The sequence below is a fragment of the Miniopterus schreibersii genome (assembly GCF_964146895.1).
Source record: "Miniopterus schreibersii genome assembly, chromosome: 8".
NCBI classification, from domain to species: Eukaryota; Metazoa; Chordata; class Mammalia; order Chiroptera; family Miniopteridae; genus Miniopterus; species Miniopterus schreibersii.
This window is the reverse complement of record NC_138109.1, coordinates 34,832,985-34,854,420: the sequence shown is the minus strand read 5'-3', so window position 1 is coordinate 34,854,420 and position 21,436 is coordinate 34,832,985. Positions and strand designations below refer to the sequence as shown.

At 47.1% G+C, this 21,436-nt stretch overlaps 1 protein-coding gene across 1 annotated transcript in view; it reads left to right on the top strand.

Moving 5' to 3' along the window:
* The first annotated feature begins 771 nt into the window (after window positions 1–771).
* Window positions 772–21,436, top strand: part of FYB2 (FYN binding protein 2) — a 77,473-nt gene continuing 56,808 nt past the window's right edge. The window contains exon 1 of the mRNA XM_081144862.1: window positions 772–1,102. Within this exon, the coding sequence (XP_081000988.1) occupies window positions 881–1,102 (222 nt within the window). The 5' untranslated portion in view covers window positions 772–880. The remainder of the gene's footprint in view (window positions 1,103–21,436) is intronic.

The following is a 21,436-nucleotide window of genomic DNA, read 5'->3' as shown; positions in this document are numbered from 1 at the left end:
AGAACTGACTGGTGCTGTAGCCTGTATTTCTAATAGATTCCCTTGCAGAGTCAGGTATGGGAACCACCGGTTAGAGGAAAGGGGCACACAGGTGGGCTTTCCTCCCCTGCCCTCCACTCCCCTCCCCTGCACAGGGCAGAAGCTTTTCGCTTCATGTGCTTGGCCCTAACAAAGCCTGAAGTCACACCGGGGCAGCAGCTGGCGGGCAGCAGGCACAGCAGCACCGGCTACATGCTGTGCCGGCTCCCAACCCCCAGGGCAGGCGTGAGCTAGAGAACTAGGAACTGAGGATTGGGTTTCCAGCACCAGCTCTGTCCGAAAAACAAACATAAAAGCAAAAGCAAAAGCACCTTAGAGTTTGCCTGACCTGGATTCAAATTCTGATGCCTTTTATTTTTTACCAGTGTGACCATGGGCGGGTTATAGGATCTCCCTGAGCCTCCGTTTCCTCATCTTTTAAATGGGAACAATAGCCTTTCCAAGGGCTATGGTAAGATTTTAGTGTAATAATGTATCCCAGTGCTTAGATAGCGCCTGGCCAAAAACAGATGCTCCATTATAGAGCTAACTCTGGCCTCCACGAAATCGCCCTGAGGATTTAGGTACACTCTGTCCCCTTCGTAGCCATCCCTCTGGGCGGGGACAGGCCAAGGCTGTTACTGATGGAGATTACATTGTCCAGCTGAGTGTTATGTACTAACAAGAGCCCTGCCGCCCCCATTCCTCCTTGACTCCCCGCCTTGGAACAAAGTGAACTCCCTTGCTGAGTGCCAGCTGGAGAACACTGGGGAGAGCCTCTCCCAGGGAAGGGCCGGGCTCAGCGGGACTTGGAGGGGTCTCCGGTCCCCCCTGCAGGCGCCTGGTCCTGGGCAGCTTGGCGATGGAGGCTCCCGTGAGCCCCGCTCCAGCCCCGGGAGAGGGAGGAGCCGCCGCCCAGGTGGGGCAGGTGCGGCGCCTGGACTCAGGTGTGTCCGGGGCCGCGGGAAGTGACTGCTGGCTGCCCGGCGCTGGCATAACAAAGGGTTCCCTTGGCCTCAGGATCCAGTTCTGGGAAGCTGGGCTGGTCTCCCAGACGCTGCCACGGAGGAAAGCCATGGAAGGGGTAAGGCATGTGGGTTGGGTTGTCGCTTTCTCCGCGTCTGTCTGACCCCGTCTGGTTCCTCCCTGCAGAGCGGCGGGGACAGGCTGTCCTGCACCCCGCCCGCCTCCCGGAGCGGAGCAAACGCCTCCCGGTCGTGCAGCGCCGCTGACCCTGGCCTTGCTCCCGGGAGGTGGGACTGAAGCAGGGTGGTATGTGCCCTGTGCCCCCTGGGAGGGGAGGGGGTAAGGGGACAAGAGGAATGGGGGCATTAGGGGCTCCAGCTCTCACCCTGCTGGCTCGGCTCCTAGACTAGTTCCCCAGCCTGGTCTAAGAGCCTGTTGGCTCCTCTCTGTTTGCCCTTGTGGACTGTGTCCCCTCCTGGTGGTTGGTGGGCGCCCTGGGCCCAGGGCACGAGGCAGGGCTTGTGGCTTTCAGTGGACCCTTCTCCTTATTAGCTGTGTGGCCTGAGGCAAGAGAATTTATCCTGAGCCCCAGGGCTCCTCGCTGTTGAAGCAGGATTGCGGGCAGGCTACGTTCAAGGTCTTTTCATTATAACATTGATGAGATGCCCCAGGAACTTAACTCCTGTTGATGTCAACGAGCCTACGGTGACATTTAAAGTTGCAGAACCTCGGAAGGGTGTTAGGTGAGGACTCAGCGCACTACTAGAGTAACTATGTGAGATTTTTCCAAAGTGCTCGTAAAAAGGGAGATGGCCCGTGGGAAAGTGCCCAGCACAAAGCCCGGGGGAAGGAAGTTCCTTCTCCTTGGATGGCAGCGTGCCATTTGCATAGTTGGAGAATTCTTTCGCCTGACTGACCACATCTTGCTTTTTTCTTTCTCCAGTTTTCTACCTCTTCTGTTCCTCTCTTCAGAACATCAGTTTCTTTCGAAGAAGGATTATTTCCATATCTTCTTTAGTATGCATTTGGAATTAAACCGTTTTCTGATGTGAGTCATGCGTCTTCCCTCTCAGAGGCTTGGCTTTAAATTAAGACAGAGGACCCATTTAAGTGTCGTCCCTCAGGAAAAGCTCCCCGGTGTCCCAGGGGAGGGGACACCTGTCTCCCTGTGGCAGATCACTCCAGTTCAACCAGCTGAGCTTTGGGAAAGAGTGAGCAAGGGCAAGCTGGTATTGCTTCCATCTCCCCTCCTCCAAATTCTCTTCCCACATCTTGCAGGTCAGCAACCTTTGCAGAGAATCTCCTTGATGGAAAAATGGGAGGCTGGATAGACTTAGCGCGGTTGTAGGAAGAAGAAACGGACTTCTAGTTTGCCCTCTCTGATCTTCCGGGATTGGCACTGGCATCCCCTATTTCAGTTCATCTACGGGGCAACACAGAGAGGTCCGTTTGTCCTAACCTTTTTTTTTTTTTTTTTTTTTTATAGAGAAGGAAACCAGTGGTCAGAATGTTATCACTTGCTCGATATCACACAGCCTGTCACTAGCGGGGCTGGAGCGGACCTTAGGTTTGTCAGTAGCAAATACTGAGTGTCAGTGATAATCTGGGCATCGCTAGCAGGAATTACAACAGGAAACCAGGTAGAGTGTTGGGCAATTTAGAGAACAATGTACAAAAGGGCATGTTAGCTAATAACATCTGAGATAAGCTAATGAGGTTTCGCAAATTTTTCTGCTCAGAGAAAGGGAAAAAAGACCAAAAGAGAAATATGGGTTATTTCTCATTTTGAAAGGAGGATTTTGTTTTATTTTTTTAACAGTCATCAAATATCCATTCAATATATATACGTATACCCATTAAATATATGTAAACACCTGCATTGTGTTTTCGGGTCCTGTTTCAGGTGCTCCAGATGCAGCAGTGAGCCGGTCAAAAATGCTGCCCTTATAACTAACATTCTAGTGGAGAAGACAAATAAGCATATGCATGCATGTGGTCAGCCGGCAGTAAGTGCAATGTAAAAGCACAGAGCAGGAAGGGTTTAAGGATGGCGAGGCTGTGGGAGAGGCTGCTATTTTAAATGGGATCATTTCACGAAAGGCGTGGCTGTGAGGGGACTTCAGAAGAGACACTTAAAGGAGGTGAGGGGGTTGATTATGTGGATCTCTTAGGGTAGAACTTTCAATGGAGAAATTAACAGCACATGTAAAGGCCCGAAGGCAGAAGCTTGTCTGGTGTGTTCAAGGAGCAATAAAATGGCCAGCACAGAGGAAGCAAAAGAGAGAGTGGTCAGAGGTAGTGGTCGGCTCTTGTAGGGCCCTGGAGACCACTGCAGGAACTTCAGGTTTCTCCCTGAGATGGAGAGCACCGGAGTGTGAAGAGTAGCACAGTGGAATGATCCAATTTACATTTTAAAAGGATCATCTGGCTATTGTTTTGAAAACAGATGAAATGGGAGAGAGAGATTAGAAGCTGGCTGACCAGATAGGAGGCTATGTAATCTAAGCAACAGGGCACAGTGGCTCAGACCAGAGTCTTGGCAGTAAAAGTGGCAAGAAATGGTCAGATTCTGGTCAGAAAAGGTAAACAGGATTTACTGATGGATGGGACGAAAATAACATGAAAGAAAGTGATTCCCGGGTGCAAAGCCTGGGCACCTGGAAGACGTGGCATTTAATGAGATGATTTAAGATGGAACAGCTTTACAAAGAGATCAGGAGTCAGTTTTATACACAGGGGCCATGTAGGCAGTTGTATATTTGGGTTTATAGTTCAAGGGAGAGGCCCAGGCAGGAGGTATGATTAAGAAAATAGATCATCATCTAGCATGATGTTGGGTGTGTCGTGGTGTTTAGTATGTGGATTTGAAACTTGCCTACACATTCTCTGACATTTCTCCCATCGAGAAGTAGAGTCTGTTTCTTTCCCTTGAATCTGGGTGGAATCATGACTGCTTTGGCCAATAGAGTATGACACATGTGACATTATATGTCTTTAGAGTCTGTGTCATTAAAAGCTATGCAGCTTCCACCTCATTCATGAGAACACTCACTCTTGCGGTCCTCGGCCCCCATGTAAGAGGTCTGTACCCTAAGGCTTTTCTGTTGGAGAAACTCAGGTAGACTCTCTGTTGACATTTCCAGCTAAGCCTAGCCTCCTAGCATTCCTGCGAGGCTAGAAGCAGGACCTTCCAGACCAGCTTCAGTGACAGCCCTGAGAACAGGTGCCAAGCCCAGATGGGTTCATCCTGGTTGCACTGGGGGAATTGGCATCTGAGCTGAATGTCGGAGGAGGAGGGGGCAGGTAATAAAGCAGAGGGAACAGTGTGGACAAAGGAGCAGAGGTGAGCTGTATCACGGGGTGAGGCTTCAGAGGACATTCCTGCGGTGAGAAGTTGATGCAGAAAATTTTTTAAAAAATTAATTTTAAAAAAAGAGCAGCCAGAATTAACCTCCCCCCCCCCCCCGGAAAAAATAGGGGTCAGATATTGAAAGACCCTGAGTGCAATTTGTATTTTATCTCACTAACCAAGGGAGCCACTGAGGGACTTTACCTCTAACATGGGGAGGTGAACTAATGTCCCCCAAGGTCTTGTCATGCTCTGACATTCTGGGCCTGTAGAAATTTCTCAAGGTCATATGCAACTTGTTTTTGCCAGAGCTAAGTCCAGAACCCAACTCCTGGATACCTGTGAGACCACTTAGCAAGCCCTGAAGAACAATTTTAGAGGTTTTGTCCTGAATAATCTTGTTTTTAATGAAAAAGTCACAAGACAGGGTAACATGTAAAAAAAAAAAAAAAAAAGATGGACCAGCCAGCTGGAAAGGATAGTACTGTAAAGATGGTCTCTTGTCCCTGAGCTTGCTCTTGGGAAAGTAGACTTCCCTGGGGATTAAGATCAGATCATCAGGGGTGAGGCTTCTTGTGAGTTCCAAGAGAATTTCCGAGAAGGGGAAAAGGGAAGGTCATTTAATTACTCACAATTCTGAAAGACTGGCCACCTCCCTGGTGTCTTTGCAGAGAGACTGTGCTGCAGGGTCCTCCTGGACTGTGTTGTTTAGTCCTTGATGGTGAAACATAAAGTGGCCTATACACCTGCAGGGCTGACGTCCAGCCAGCCAGTCCTACCCAGCAGCACTGGCCCCAGTGCTCACCCACTCTTAGCTTCCCATTGAGTGAGTGAAGCTCTCTCTCCTCCAAATTAGATGGTGTGCCCACCATCTCCACTGGAGCAATGGTTCTAACAGATGAATCTGGTCGTATCACTCCCCTGCTGAACCCCCTTCGGTTGTTCCCCATTGCCTGTGGGGTAGAGCCCACAGCCCTTTCACCTGGCTGACAAGGCCAAGGTGCTTTGGTACCTGCCCTATGTGCTCCCACTGCAGCCTCCCGGCCCCACATCTCTTGTGTTACAGCCTGTTATTTCTGCAGGCACACTTTCCTCCAGAATGCTTAGTTTCACTTCATTTGAGACTCAGCTAAGATATTACTCCCTGAGAAGCCTTCCCTAGCCCCTTGGTCACAATGGGTCTTTCCTTGCCTTGCAAGACCCCAGCCCTTGGAACAGAACAAGGTCTGGACTGTGAGATCCCAGAGAAAGATGACTAGGTTTTGCTCACACAGGTGGGACAGACAGGTGCTTAAAGGCACAGACTGGAGCAGCCGGACTGGTGTCAATTTCTGGCTCTACCATTTGCTAGCTGTCCAGCTTTGAGCAAGTTACTTCATTTCTTTGCGCCCAGTTACCTTATTTGTAAAGGGTGATTGTAATATTTACCTCTTAGCCATCAACTGAGTTTTATAGAAAGAGCTTAGAATAGCTCAGTGAGCTCAAAGGGCAGGCAATTCTACAAACTAAAATCACAATAAGTTATAGTAATAAAGGGACTGTTATGGATTGAACTGCGTCTCCTCCCACCCAATCCATATGTTGAAGTCCTTGCTCCCAGTACCTCAGAAGGTGCCCTTATTTGGAGATTGTGTCTTTACAGGGGTAATCGAGTTAAAGTGAGGTCATTGGGGCAGGCCTAACCCAATATGACCAGTGACCTTGTAAAAGGGAGGAGTATGATGTAGGGATACGCACAGAGGGGAGGCAATGTGAGGATGTAGGGAGAGCCCCTGTGGACCTGAAGACAGCCATCTGCAACTCAGGGAGACAGGCCAGGAACAGAGGCTCCCTCAGCCCTCAGAAGAACCAGCCCTGCCGACACCTTGATCTTGGACTTCCAGCCTCCACAACTGTGAGACTATAAATTTCTGTTGTTTAAGCCACAGAGTCAGGGGTACCTTGTTACAGCAGGCCTGCCAAGCTTGTACATGGACCTTATAAGCCAATTAACTAAGAGAATTAATGGAACTACTCAGAGCAGTGCCCTGCCCCCATCAGCCTGGGGGGTGTTTGTGCCATGTTGCTATTTTGACCTCTCCACAAATGATAGGCGTGTTTAGTTCTTCAGAGAATCTGAGAAGTGTTTATTACCACTTAGTGTGGGAAACATCAAAAGGGTGTAAATAATCTCAGGACCATAGTCAGTCGTCAGACCTCCCTGATCACTGACTCTTGGATTTGGTTTTTCCCTCACCTGTAAAAATATAAAATAGCAAACTCTCAGGATGATTTTTAAAGATTATTTCAAACCTTGTGTTAGGACATACCGAATACAAAGAAGTTACAAATAATATACTTCATGAATAATACGCAATTTTGGATCATAATACTGGAAAAATTTAAAGTTTTACTTGTTACTCTTCGATATTACTATTACTGATTTTATCTTCTGCCTTTTTGTGGCTAAGGCACAGTCAGGATCAAAACACAGGCGCCTCTCACTCCAGAATCCCCGTCTTAATGCTTGCTGTGGTTTCTCTTTATTATGATCATAGTGAGCAGTATATTGGACAGATGTTTTTTAAATGTTTCAAGTCAGAAGACCAGAATGTGAGTCTAGGTCTGTCATTCACTCGTTACGTGGCTTAGAACAAGTCAGTCATCATCTCTGAGATTCTGTTTTCTCATCTAAGTGTGTCTAATGATACCTATTTGATATTTTGTCTAGGAACTTAGATCAGGCCTGATTCTAAGTGCTTTATAGAGGGTGGGGCAAAAGTAGGTTTACACTTGTGAGTACAGGAAACACAGTTTATTCTTGTATTATTATTTATTTATTAATTATTGCATTATTATTATTATTATTATTATTATTAACCTACTTTTGCTCACCCCTGTATGTATTAACTCACAGTGGCAGCCGTAGGGTGGACACTGCCATCAGGCAGTTGGGTGCTCCCATTGAGAGACCCAGAGAGGCTGAATAACTTGCTGAAGGTCACACAGCCAGGAAGTGGTGGCCTTGAGATTCAAACCCAGAAGCTGAAGGTTTAAAGGACACAGTCTACACAAGGTCTCTCCCAGACACTCTAGAAGAGTGATATCAGCCAGTAAGCCCAGAGCCAGCTGTAAACAAAGAGGTGCCCACCACACCAGCACCATGAAACCCAAGGACACACCTTGCCTCAGAGTTTCTGCTTGGAAAAACAAAAGCAGCTTTGACCATATACACCCCCCAGGGAAAATGGCAGAGTCAAAACATTCTAACTGTCCCTCAGGTCTCTCTTTCAGAAGTGACATCTCTTCATAAGAATATGGATTCACATTGAAAAATGGCAATAAATCTCCCAGCAGAAAAACAGCATGTCCATTCCCTTCATCTACAAAGCTGTTTCAGAATATAGCTGCAGCTGTTTGAGTGCTTTCCAATGAGCACTAACATATCAATGGGTGAGGGTGTCCATCCTTACCTCGTGGGTGTAAATCTCTGTTATCTTTAGCAGCACTGAAGAGGTGTTAATTTAGCTTCACAAGACTGACTCAGGAAAGAACAGTCAACTTATAGACTCGATGTTGGGAATGTTTGCTGTGCTCTGCTCCAGCCCAGGAGCGCAGTGGAGCTGGGGCTATACGGGGTGGGAGGGGATTCCAGTTATTGCCTTTCCTTGCCACCAGCACTAGGTGAGAGAGGACCCCCCACCCCCGGAGGAAGCTGTGCAGTACAGGTTAGGACCATGGGCAAGGGTGCCGGAGGCTCAAGTTTAAGCTCCACCTTGGGACATTAACTCCCTGATCCTCAGCTTTCCTATCTGAAAAGTTGGAATAATAATATCTTGGTTTAGATCTTATTAAAATGGTTCAAACATTTACATGAGATGTTTTGCTCTGGGTCAGTTCTCCCACCCAGACAGGTAGGGAAAGTGCTGTTTAGAGCGATCATGGCCGTGGCAGTGAGTCCATGTGACTTTGGGTAAGTCTTCAGATTCTTCATCTGCAAAATGGTAGGTAGAACAGGAGGATCTTCAAACACCACTCTGACTCCTAATAGTCAAAGATTTTCTATTTAAACCTGACTTCAAAGGAGACTTTCTGGTTCATGGGGAGGAGGCTAAGATTAGTGATGGCTATTTTATTCATTGGTAACCAACTGTGTTACTCCAAGTAGAATTTGAAACAACAACTCGTAGCTTAATTGCCTCCCTGTTTCTTTATACTTTACTGGCTCATAGCTCAAAATGTAGTGTGATATTTAATACTGAGTATCTAATAGCTCCAAGTCAAGCATTTGGTTCAAATTCTGGCCCCATGCCTTTCAAGCCATGTATCGAGATGGTGGCATCACTAAATAGTGGGTCCCTGAGGACTGCGAGAAGCAGAACCCATCCAACTCACGGCAGACATGTGGTGCATGCACACACCCATGCTAGAGAGAGAGAGAGAGATGGAGACCCCTTTAGGTTAAGCCACTGAGATTTAGAAGCTGCTAGGTTACCATAAAACCTCGCCTGTCCTGAGCACTATATACCCCGAAGTTTTCTTTCCACAGCATGCACCTTAGTTTCCTGTTGCTGCTGTAGCAAATCATCACAAACATGGTGGTTTCACGCACCACAAATTCATCCTCTGGCAGCTCTAGATGTCAAAAGTCTAAATGGGTCTGCAGAGCTAGTTCCTTCTGGAGGCTCTAGGGAAGAGCCAGTTTCCTTGCCTCTTTCTGCTTAGAAGCCGCCTATATTCCTTGGCCCATGGCCCCTCCCTCAGACTTCAAAACCAGCAGCACAGCATTTCCCCTTCTCTCTGACCCCTGCTTCCCTCCTTACACCTTCCAAACTCTGACTTTTTCCCCTCTTTCTTATAAAGACCCTTCATTACTTTACACCCGCATGGATAATCCAGGATAATTTCCCCATCTCAAGATCTTAAACTCCATCACATTTCCAAAAATCTCCTTTTACCAGGTCAGGTCACTTGTTCACAGATTCTGAGGATTAGGGCATGGGCATCTTGGGGGGGTGGGGTATTATTCAGCCTACCACAGTCCTAGCCTGTCCTGACCATTACTCACCACAACATTGTTTTGTTTTCAGAGCATGTGCACAAATTGTAAAAAGAAAAATTGTGTAAATGTCGATTTAAGTTCTCCCACTCTAGGAAGAGGAAGTGCCTATTTCTTATTCGCTGTTCTCTCTCCTGGTGGCTTAAATGGTTAAATAACAACAATGCTGACAATCACAACAATAGATAATATTTTGGGGGCGAGGCACACTATACTTCGCGCTTCCTGTGAATAATGCAATTTAATCTGCACAACAGCCTGGCAAAGATAAGGAACATTACTGTTCCTGTTTTCAAGTGGAGGAAATGAACCTCAGAGGGTTTCAGTAACGAGCTCCCAAGCCTACTCGACTACTACGTGATGAGTCCAGGGGTCGACCCAAACCTGTCTGAGCCCAGACATTTTTTTCATTTAACAGGTAAGGGGCCCAGGGCCCATCAAATAAAACACAAGTTAGATCTTCCTCAAATTGCTGAGTGTAATAAGAAAGATACACAAAAATAATACATTTGTAATATAATGTAGCAATTATAATGTAATCTGAATAATGACAGTATGTTCTGAGCAAGTAGAGAGGAAGAACATTTTAACTTGTCCTGGGTGAGTCAGGCTTTCTGAAGGGAGGCAATTTCTGATTCTGGTTTTAAAAGATGGAACGCATTCGCCAGGCACTGGGGGATGGGAGAGGGAAAAGCATCCCAGGCGTAGGAAACAGCATATGCAAAGAAACTGAGGCAGGAAATAGCATGGTGTGTTTGGGGATTGTGGCAGGAGAGAAACATGGCGACATGTGTGCCTCTGCTGAGGGTGACATCCTCCACACAGCACTGGACAAGAACAAGGGTGAGAACAGGGTGTGTGGCCCGGGGGTGGGGTGGGGCCGGGGGACATGTGGCTGAGGGGAAGGATACAGCAGGCACTGAACGAAGTCCTCAGATTGCTTATGAGCCAGTGGGTATGTGGTTAGAGAATTCCCCCTCTATCCTCCCCAGCCCTCCTGAGGCTTATGCATCCATTCATTCATTTAGTGTGAATTTTTTGAATCCCCACCACATGGTGGGTGCTGTGTTAGACACTGAAACTGCAAGCTAGTTGTTCCTTCTCTTTGGGATGCTCATTTCAAAGGTTAACTGCTCTTCCAACCTGTTAAATCCTTTTGTGTCAGATCAACATCGTTTATACATTTTTAAACGTAATGTCTTGAATCTGTGTTGCATTGTGGTCATTTTAAGATTTTTATTCTATTCAAGTTATCCTCGTATTTCATTTTATTTGGTATTTGTAAGAACCTTGTAAGACAGACAGGGAAAATTCAACTATTTACATTTTAAGTATTAACCAAAAAAGAGTGGATTTTATACTTTCCATTGGTCAACAAGTATTTTAGCTAACTTCTTCAGGCCATCAATAAGTTCTGTAGGAAATAATTTCTACGTGGCCCTATAAGATTGTGGTTAACACATTTCATGTATGCATGTTTGTTTGATCAATATGAATTTATTAACTGTTTGCTCTGTGAGCAGTATCAAGTTAGACTTGGGAATTTCTAACCCTTAGCACAAACTTTCAAAATGAGAAGTTATCCCAATCTACAGATAAACACACTGAGGCTCCAGATCACCTCACTGCCGGTTTTCCTCTTTCTTCTCTCACAGCAGTGCAATTGTGTATGATTCTCCTTTTTGCCAGCATCATCCAAAATCAAAGCTCTCTTACTTCCTCTTGTCAATTAATGCAAAGAAAAATCTCAGTTAGCATTCAGCGAGGCCATGCATTGCAGAGAGCAGAGCCTGCGTCATTCTGCGCTTCTATTATTCTGGCTGTTTACCTCCAGCTAGTGTCACTGAGCCCATCCATTCAACACCCTCTCTATCTAGCTGCCTTTGTCATTTTTTTCCTTGCCAGGGCCCCCTTTAGTATTTTGCAGATTAAGATGACAGCGATAAGGGAAACTTCCAGGACAGAGTGCAAAATAGCTGTGTGGGCTGAGCCTCAGGAACGCAGAACTGAGGTCTGAGGAGTGGGTCCTGTGCTGCTATCCGGTGTTCTGAACTAGCTTTGTTGGCCAGACTGGGTGCAGGGTGGGGAGTGGGGCGGGGCGGGCGGAAAGAGGGCAGTTTCCTGCGACGGTTTCACAATGTGAGGAGAACCAATGGGGTAGAGTGGGGCGAAGGCTGCAGGAAACCCCGTGGGCACTTCATGTCGGTGAATGCAGAAGGAGACGAGGCCAAAAGGGAAGAATTTTGATGATTGGAAACTTAAAATGCCACCCTATCAGAACAGATAACATTTTCCCACCTGAAACCATCAGCCAATGAATTCTGTACATATTTCCTAAACATGTGCTCTTTGTCACAGGTAATCATTTCATTATGGCAAAGGCACCATGATGATCAAAATCCTCATGAACATTGTCCCTCTTCTCCAACTCCTCCCCCTCCCCCTCCCTCCCTCCCTCTTCCGTCTCCTCCCCCTCCCTCCCCTCCCCCTCCCCCTCCCCCTCCCTCCCCCTCCCTCCCCTCCCCCTCCCCCTCCCTCCCCTCCCCTCCCTCCCCTTCCTCTTCTCCCCCTTCCCCTCCTCCTCTTCATCTCTTCATCCATATCACAGCTATCTTTATCAAAACGTCACTATTGTGGGCCTCCATTGTGCCAGGCGCCCAGCCAGTGTTGATGCCCATGGCAGTCCTATGATGTGAATAGTTGTGTCCCCATTTTACTGATCGGGAAACAGGGAACAGAGAATAGAAATACTAGCCTTGCCAGAATTCAGAGAGATAGGATAAAGCCCATGTTCTTAACCCTACTGCTTCACTTAAAGTAGCTCTTAACCTAGGGAGGAAGGGAAAGTGGAAAAGACACTAACAGTGTAGCGAACGCTGCAGAGAGAAGTGCAGGGTTCTGGGAGCACATAGCAATCGCCACCTCTCACTGCAGACCTGACGGAAGGTGTCCTCAGGGAGCTGCAGCTGAGCTGAGTTGAGCAAGACAGCTGTTTTTCAGAAAATAAGGGAAATGAGCAGAGGGTGAACTGTTAGTTCATGGCTTCCACAGATAGTTACTGTCTTCTCTGCCCCAGGCACTAGGTCAGAAAACCCAAGGGTGAATCAAAAATAGAGGAATGAATGCCTCCAGTGCAGTGAATAAACTAGAGGACATAGACCAGAAGCTTTAGGAACAGTAAGTATTGCCCAGCTGGCATAGATCAGCAGCTGAGCATTGACCTATGATCCAGGAGATGATGGTTCAATTCCCAGTCAGGGCACATGCCCGGGTTTTGAGCTCCATCCCCACTGGGGGGCGTGCAGGAGGCAGCCGATCAATGACTCTCTCACCGTTGATGTTTCTCTCTCTCTCTCTCTCTCCCTTCCTCTCACTCTGAAATAAAAATAAAAGAAGAAGAAGAGTAAGTAAGTAGAGGGGGCTCTGAGAGGAAAATAAAATGTTATTATACACCTGTATTGTATTTTACAATGCAGTTTCACATGCCTGGGACATAGCAGGTACTGGGCTCGTTGAGTGAATGACTGAATGAATGGCCTCTGTTGTCCTTGAAAACAGCCCATCTGCTTAGAGTTTCCATGAGGCCAGAGAACACTTGCTCACCACTATCACCACTTATATCTGCAGTGGCACCACTGAGTTGTCCAACCAGGGTACATAGTACTGCACTTGAATGGTCCGTGTGATCCCCATGTGACTAGCGTCCCTGCAGGTAGGAAGGCTAGACAGAGGTTACTGTTCACCATTATTTACGCAATGAGATTAACTCTCGGCTGTAAATCAGTGTATCTATTTCACAGGTAGGGAAGGGATGCAAAGCGGCCGCCTCAACACACACATTCAGTGAGTGGAAGAGTCCAATGTGAGACCCAGGCCTCTCCTCGCCTATGATTTCTTACTACAGCAGTTTCTCTGTAAATCCATCCGTTTACAGTTGCCTCCAAGGCCCAAGGATGCTTCTTTCCTAGGAAACAGCTGGACTGAAAAATGTGTGGTTGGCCTCACTCAGCTGGCACGCTCCCAAGGCGAAGGCAATCGGGAGCTGCTGCTGGGAGTCCCTGTCCGGGACTGACGTGCAGCTAATTGCTGCTGTAAACCTCTTTCACAAGAGGCTCTGGCTTCGCGAGTTGTTTGGGTAGAGAAGATCCTGAGGTTTCGCAAGTGGATTAGCAGAATACATACTCAGAAGGCACAAAGACTGCCGAGCGTCAATCTTGGCTGGAGAAATTTTGTCCCAGATAAAGGGCATTGCAAACATTCTTTAGTTGCATTTATTGGCTGTTTAGAGGCAAAAATTGAGGCTGTGTGTAGTGTGTCAGAAAGAGCTGGGGGAATGAGGTCTGAAGGTCTAGGTAAGTAGCATGGCCACCAGCTTCAGCTTCTTCATCTGTGAAACATGGTTCATCACTCCTCCTAGCTCTGTGGAAGACTAAACAAGAGAATGCATGAAAGGGTCCGACCCAGTGTGGTACAGTGGAAAGAACTTGAGTTTTGGAATGAGATTTGATTTTTAAATCAAAACTTAACTCTGAATTATGATGCAAACTTTGACAACACTAATAATAATAACAATAATGATAATAGCTAGCATTTATAGAAAATAGGTACCAGGCACTGTGCTGTACACTTCCTGTGGGCTAAGTTAATAGGCGCCACTAGAGCAAATACTGTCATTGTTGCTGTTTTACTGAGGACAACTGAGGTGTTGAAGGTAAAGTTCAAAAAACTAGCTGCCGGGGCGGGGGCGAGGGCCAGGATTCCAACACAGATCATCTGACTCCAACATCCACAATATGGTTTTGAATCTCTTAGTTCAACTGCTCTCTCTCCAAGCCTCAGTTTTCTTACCTGTAAAATGGGGTTGGTGATATCTGCTGTCAGGAGCATCTGAGGTTGTTTCTGAAAAGCACGAGTTGCAGTGCTGCAGGCTCCAGGAGCGGTGCAGTGCGGTGGTGGTGCCACGGTGGTCCTAGAGGCGGAGAGGATGATGATGATGGTGGTGATGGTTGGCACTCCGGATCTTAAAGATGACTTCCATTGCTATTGTTGGAGAAAGAAGGTCCCAAACAGACAGAAAGCCAGACAGAAGCTGCTTTCTCTTCTTTCAAAAACACAACAAAATCACCTAACACCTGTAAAATCTGTCTCCGTTGCATTTAGAATGGTGTCTTTGATTTCTCTGACTGAGTCTCCATGCAGCTGGGACTCTCATATAAAAAACAAATCTAAGAAATTGAAATGGCCACATTGGCCACAGCGTTTACATCATACAGTGTAGGGTGAAAGCAATAAAGTGGCTCAAAGAAGTTATTCAGGCCTTCTATTTTCAGTCTTTAGTAAATTGCACTTTACATAAAACTGTCATAAACCCAAAGGACACTGAGCGACTGTTCTGTCTGGGGTGCGAGAGGGCAGCAAGGAGAGCAGGAAGCCCTTCTGAGTAAGGACACTGTGTTGGAATTTTCCAGCGTGCTGGCAGCCAGTTTCTAGCGAGTTTCCCTCTTCTTGCCCCAAGTCTTGGTGCCAAACGAGCACGGGAAACATAGTCAGGGAGGCCAGTCCAGGGTATTCTGAGGACTAGGCCATGTGCAGAGATCATAAATCCTTGCTGCAGGCCCTTAGCCCCAGACTGTTCACTGAGTCAGACTTGAGCCCCTTTGCTGGGACCTGCAGTTTGAACTTGACCTTTGAGAAGCTATGGCCTGATTTTTCCTCTGAGGCCCTCACCCTCACCATAAAATGCAGTTAACAAATAACATTTTAGTATCTTTAAAAAAAAACAAAAAACATTGATTCCAGAGAGAGGAAGGGAGAGGGAGAGAGAGCAAGATAGAAACATCAATGGTGAGGAAGTCATTGATCGGCTGCCTCCTGCACACCCCCTCCAGGGGATGGAGCCCGAAACCTGGGCATGTGCCCTGACCGGGAATTAAACAACGATCTCCTGGATCATAACCAATGCTCAACCTCTGAGCCATGCCAACCGGGCAACAGTTTAGTATCTTGAAGCAACCTTGAACCCACTGTAGCATGGATGTTGTTTTTTTGGACTTTTGTTTTCCGATTCCCTAAAAGACATCATAAACTTCATTTGTTTGGCATGAATAGCTATCTGCCTTTGTTTTTTCACTGTGCCTGAGGGTTTCTGTGCAGGCTAGTGCCTTGAAAGAGGGGACAGAGGTTGCAATGCACCATCTCGCTGTATAGTCCAGGAAGGTATTTTGAACTATAAAAATGCAAATGTATGTTGATAAGTTTGACTTCAGTGGCTTGCAGGGCCTTTCATGCTGCAGCCTGGGCCCCCCTTTCTCACCCCTCCCCATCTCCCATTTCAGCCACAATCCCCTCTTTGCAAACCCACAAATACCACCTCTCTCAGGCCTCAGGTCTTACAAATGTCCCCTCTAAGTATAATGCCCCCACCTGGTTGCTGGTCAAGCTCCTGCTTGTTCTTCATGCCCGGCTTTCCGCAGGAAGCTCTCTGCACTCCCCAGACCCAGCCGGTCGTTCCCACGGCCTGCCCTGGTGCCCCATCACAGGGCAGCAGTGACCGTGGGGTGCTGTGTCCTTACCCATCTTTTCCCTAAGACTGGGCTCCATGAGGATAAGCCCTGAGTCTGTTTATTCACTGGCGTTCATCACAGCGGGCATGCAACAAATAATTGTTGATGAATTTGGGAAAAGACAAATGAAGATCTGTGATTAGAGAAAAGGCATGCAATAGAATAGGATTCGTTTGAAAACATCGCAGGCTTTGGTGTCAGGGCTGGGTTCTGAGCCCGGATCAGACACTCATTAGCTACATGACATCAGCAAGCTTCAGAAAACTCTGATCCTTGGTTCTGTCCCCATCTTCAAGGGCACAGCTCAGAAGCCCATTGTGAGGGTTAGAGTAACGGAAACACAGTATACGAGTGAGTGCACAGTGCCTGGAGACATAGTAACATATGGAGATGGAAGATGATAAGAATTCAATGCGCCTTTCATATTTTTTTTGTCTGGAATTACTCCCAATTTTTTCTCAGTTCCTTCCATCTGTATATACATCCAAATGCTTTCTAATCAGCTCATTTTAATTCAAAAGAACACATAGGGTCGATCTATGCTCTGTGTGCCTAGGTATAGTGACAAAAGTGTGAGTAAAAAACTAATACAGTCTCATCCCTGAGACTGAGGACCTCACAGTGTGAATGGGGTGTGGGTTAAATAGACACATAGATAATTTTAATAAAATTAAATAAATGGAAACAGAGAGGTAAGCAAAAGATGCTATAAAGCACGGAGCGGGTACTCTTAGCCCAACCTAGCCTTAGAAGAGCTTCTGGGAGAGACTGATAACTCAGCGAAGTCTCTAAAGATTGATTAGGTTTAGCCAGGTGAATAAGAATTGAAAAGGCATTCCAGGCAGAGGGAACAGCAGGAACAAACACTCAGAGGCAAGGTCAGTTTCACCAGAGGGGAGAGTTAGAGGCAGGAAGTGGTGGGAAATGAAGCTGGAGTTGGGGGCAGCTGGAGCTGGATGAGAGGGCCTTATGTGTATGGCTAAGGAATGAATAATTTATCATCAGGGTAATAGGGAACCATCAAAGGGTTTAACAGAGGACCTTCAGGTGGCTGATGCAGCATAGGCTATGGCGGGGTACCGGAAATGAAGCCATCCCTTAGGGGAACCCCAGGAGTTCTGTACCAACACAACATGAAAAGATGTAATGTTGGTTTGGGATCAGGTCAAGAGGCAAAGGAGTTGATACCTTAATTGATAGTTATGAAACATGGCCAGTTTTTCAAAAATGGAATGGCATACCCAGAATTATATTTTAGAGCTGCCAGATCACTGAAGAAATGTTTGAGTGAGGCCAGGTTGCCAGTTAGAAAGTGATTGAATGATGGCCTGGCCAGGCGTGGCTCAGTGGTTGAGCGTCGACCTAGGATCCAGATGATCAGGGTTCGATTCCCGGTCGGGGCATATGCCCGGTTGTGGGCTCAATCAGTGACTCTCCCATCATTGATGTCTCTCTCTCTCTCTCTCTCCTTTCCTCTCTCTGAAATCAATAAAGATATATTTTAAAAAAAAGAAGAAAAAGAAAGTGATTGAATGAAATCTGAGTAGAAGATGCCCAGCTGGACAGGAAATAACTATAGTAACAGCTACCATTTGTTATGCTCAGAGTTAGGGTAATTGGTGTTTTTTATTATTATTATTATTCTTTAAACCTTGAGAGAGCCCTGGGAAATGGATAGGCCCGAGCCTGTGCCCCCTTACCCACAGTGCCAAATTGCAGGAAGCTCAGAAAACTGCTCATTTTTCATAACAGTTTTGGTTTCAAAGCCTACTTAAAATAAGACATTTTTTGGTCTTTCTCCTACATTAGATGAACATTAATACGTTTCACTACTGAAATAATGTCATGTTTGATCACACCAGGCTGCCTCAGACCACATATGTGGAATTTGCAATCTATTACCTTTCTAAAACTGGAAACTTTCTGAATTCCAAAGCACACCTAGCCCAAGGGCTTTGTATAGGGATTGCACCTAATTAGTGCTATTTTGTAAATGCTGGAACTCAATCTTAGAGAACCCAAGCAGTTTTCTAAAGCAAGAGGAAGAACTGAAGCCTGAGCCGTGAAGGGGAGGCGTGGATGGACGGATTGTAGAGGGATGGCGAACACACAAGTCTGCATGTGGGGCAGACGCTGGGAAGACGGCACCAAAGTACTTAGGGATGCTTGGGGGACGGTTCCAATGGCTCTGTAACTGAAGGTGGATGGGCAGAAAGGCCCTCGGGAAGAAGAGAGTGTAGGCGGCTGTAGACAGGATTGCGGCCGAGTGATAGGGTATGGAATCCACCGAAAGGCTCTGCACCAAAGTATCCTCTTACGCCTAGCCCTTTAAAGGCCACTAAAGTTCCTCCTCCTTCGAGTGGAGGCTTTGGAGGCCTCAATGAGAATGACTTTCTTTCCCCCACATCGTGTGCCCTACACTTCAGTCTGCTCAGCTGAAAATGCAGCGGACCTCCCTGCCCCGACGGGCTTGCCTGCGCTGTTCCTTTAGCCTCAAGGGGCTTCATAGCCCCTGCCTCTCTCTAGTGAAACCCACATATTCTTCAGCCTCACCTCCCGTGGGAAGGTGACTGGGCCAAGGCAGACCGTTCTTCACCTCACTGTCTTCACTGATCCCACACACAGGCTGCGGTCAGGTACAGTAATTGTTTGCAGAAGTGCCCTTACTAAACATGGGTCAGACGTTTGTATTGCTCTGTGCAGCTGGCCCAGATGTCAGCGGAAGATAAAGCGATATACAGGCAGTCTTTACACTAGAAAAAGATTGAGTTTACTGGGAGAGACAGATCAGTAAACAGTTACAAGTTACACCATCCTGAGCTCTGAGACAGAAGTAAGCAGAGGGAGGTGCTGGCCCCAGAACTGGAAGCAGCCAGGAGGTTGGGGGCTACAGCGCCTTGAAAGAGTCCGGGTTACCTAGCGCGTCACTCTCCTGCTCACGGCCTGTCCAGGCTTCCCAACGACTACTGAACAAAATCACAGTTCCTCGACTGGGACTCTGCATCCTGCATGCTCCTGCTCTAATAGATAATTCCAGCTTTTACGTGCTGCAAAGTGGGAGCTACCGTGGGTGCAGCCCAGGGACAAATAAAGAAGAGGAAAGCTTGACCGTGGTTGGAATCCTAGGCACATGTGCCTTTATCTGGGCACCAATACATATGAAGCGGGAGAGACCAGGAGAGTTAAATATTCCAGAGAGTGATTATGGCGATCGTCCGTGGGATCTAACCTGGGTGTGTGGAGAAGCGGAGAGAGCAAGGGATAGTAGACAAGAAGTGGTGAGGCCCGGGGGTTAATTTGATGAGGCCAAAGATTTGCAGGAGTCGAGGCAACAGAATAGGAACATGAAGTGGGTGAGAGAGGAGGTGGTGATCCAAGGGCGGGATCTTTGAGATTGATATGCTGGAGAAGGTCCAGTTACTGGTAATGGCAAAGTCAGATTTTTCAACGTAAGAAACATTCAAACCTCTATTATAGAGAATTTTTATGAGATCATTTGCTCCAAACTGTCGACAATTGCCAGGAAGCAAAATCTCAATGGATTGAGATAACGCTCCAGAGAATGGCAGTTTTGCACCTTATTTTATATATTACAATCAAAAGAGAAGGCACAAGTGGGTTACATGAAATCCATTGGTGATAGATCAGGGAGGCAGGAGAAAGCAAATCCGGGAAACCTCTGGGATTGGATGAAAAGTTAAATGACCGGCACATACTTCTTTTAGGTAGGTGGGTGCAGGATAGTTAACAGTCAAATATCAACATGATAACAATAACAATGAGAGGATTTGTGGCTCCGCCCTGGTGCATTTTTCGTGTCCTGAGGGGTCTGGAAAAAGGGGAGTCACCCTGACATTCCAAAGGTATGTTAAACTAGCTGCAAAAGACAATAGACTGGCTTAGTTAAGGTAAAGATTGATTTTGTCCGGGAAGATTCTAGCCTAGGACATCACTACCCGCCCTAAGCTGCTTTTAGTTAAAAAGTTTTTATTTCAGACCATCCCTTGTGGTTACTTTAGGCCTCTGAATTAGTCTGCAAGGCCGCCAGGCAGGCCTTCCCTGAGCTAGTCAGGCTAGCAGGTGGCCCACCCTTTGCATCCACAAGGTGTATCCATGGACATTGTGGCTGAGGTAGGGTGGAAGACAAGGTCCTCAGATATGAAACCAGGGTGTCAGAAGCATTATCTAGATGGATTCTAAACTGCTCATTGTCAGGGGAGTGGGAGTGCTAACATCCTCAATAAATAAAGAGGTGTGACCAGGAATGTTGTAGATGACTCAGGAGGGAAGTAGGTTTGGTTTGGATACTGTTGGTAGGAGCTGGTATTTCCGAGGAAGGAGAAATGATGCGGAAGTGACAATGAGGAGCCAAGAGGACATTTTACCCACCTGCTGGCCCAGGAGTGACGTGTGTGCAAGGAAGAGCCACACCTGGGAAAACATCTGGGGAAGCTGTGTCTTCACAGAGATACCAGTTTGAGTCAGAGCAAGGAGAGGGCATGCTCATAGAGGAGATGGAGGACATGAGGAATTTTGCTGACCACTGACTATGAGTTCCAGATTGCTCTGGAAGGTCTGGGAAGGGGAGGGGAGGGTAAGAAATGGGGTTCAATTGGGATATGAGAGAAATGTGTGGGAGATAAGGACCTGTGTTAGTGGGCTAGCTTGGCTTTCTGATGATGACCAAGATGAACAGGCATAGAAAACATGCTGGTCCGTTGTTTTAGGGAGTGGGCGCTGAGGCCCACTAAGGACTGGGGGCTGAGGCAGCTTTAATCCATGGTATGGGGGTGTTGTAAGGGAGGCATGGTGGTCTTATTAGGGCCCTGCGGGACTGTGGGCGGCCTTGAAATCAGCAGTGGGCAGTGTCGTGGCTGCGGGAGGAGGGGTTTCACTGGTAGCATGCTGAGCTTTAGACACCTCCCTTTTAGTATGCTGTATGTGGGGATACAACATATTTAGTACGCTGCACGTGAAGAGCAGTCTTAGCAAGAGCACTGACCAGGGGCCAGACCCTTACCAGGCAATAGTCCCATGTGATGGGCATTCTTAGCCCCATTTTACAGCTGCAGAGAGGTTCAGTAGCTTGCTCAAGGTCTCACCTATCGCAGAACTGGGATTCCTGCCCATACGTAGCATGACGGATGGGAAACAGTCTTGATTTGACCTGATGGGAAATGGGTTGTGCAGTTATTGCTTCTCACACCTTAATGATGTAAGCTTTTAACCTTTCTATCCGGTGTCTGTCCAGAGGACAGGTGGGAGGATTTCAAATGGCACTTCTGTGCTCTGTTGTTCCTACCCCTTCCCGGGGGCTTCAGAATTAATCACTGGTACCAGGAACACAACTGCGTGGCCATTACTGTGGCCCTTGGAGTAGTGAAGGCTGGATCGAAGCCCTTTTATTGCTAAAGGATGACTCACGCTATTTTTAATGGCCTTTTATTTCTTTCCGTCTCAGGTAGGATTTGACAGCTATTACTGCCTCTCTTCCTGGGCTTG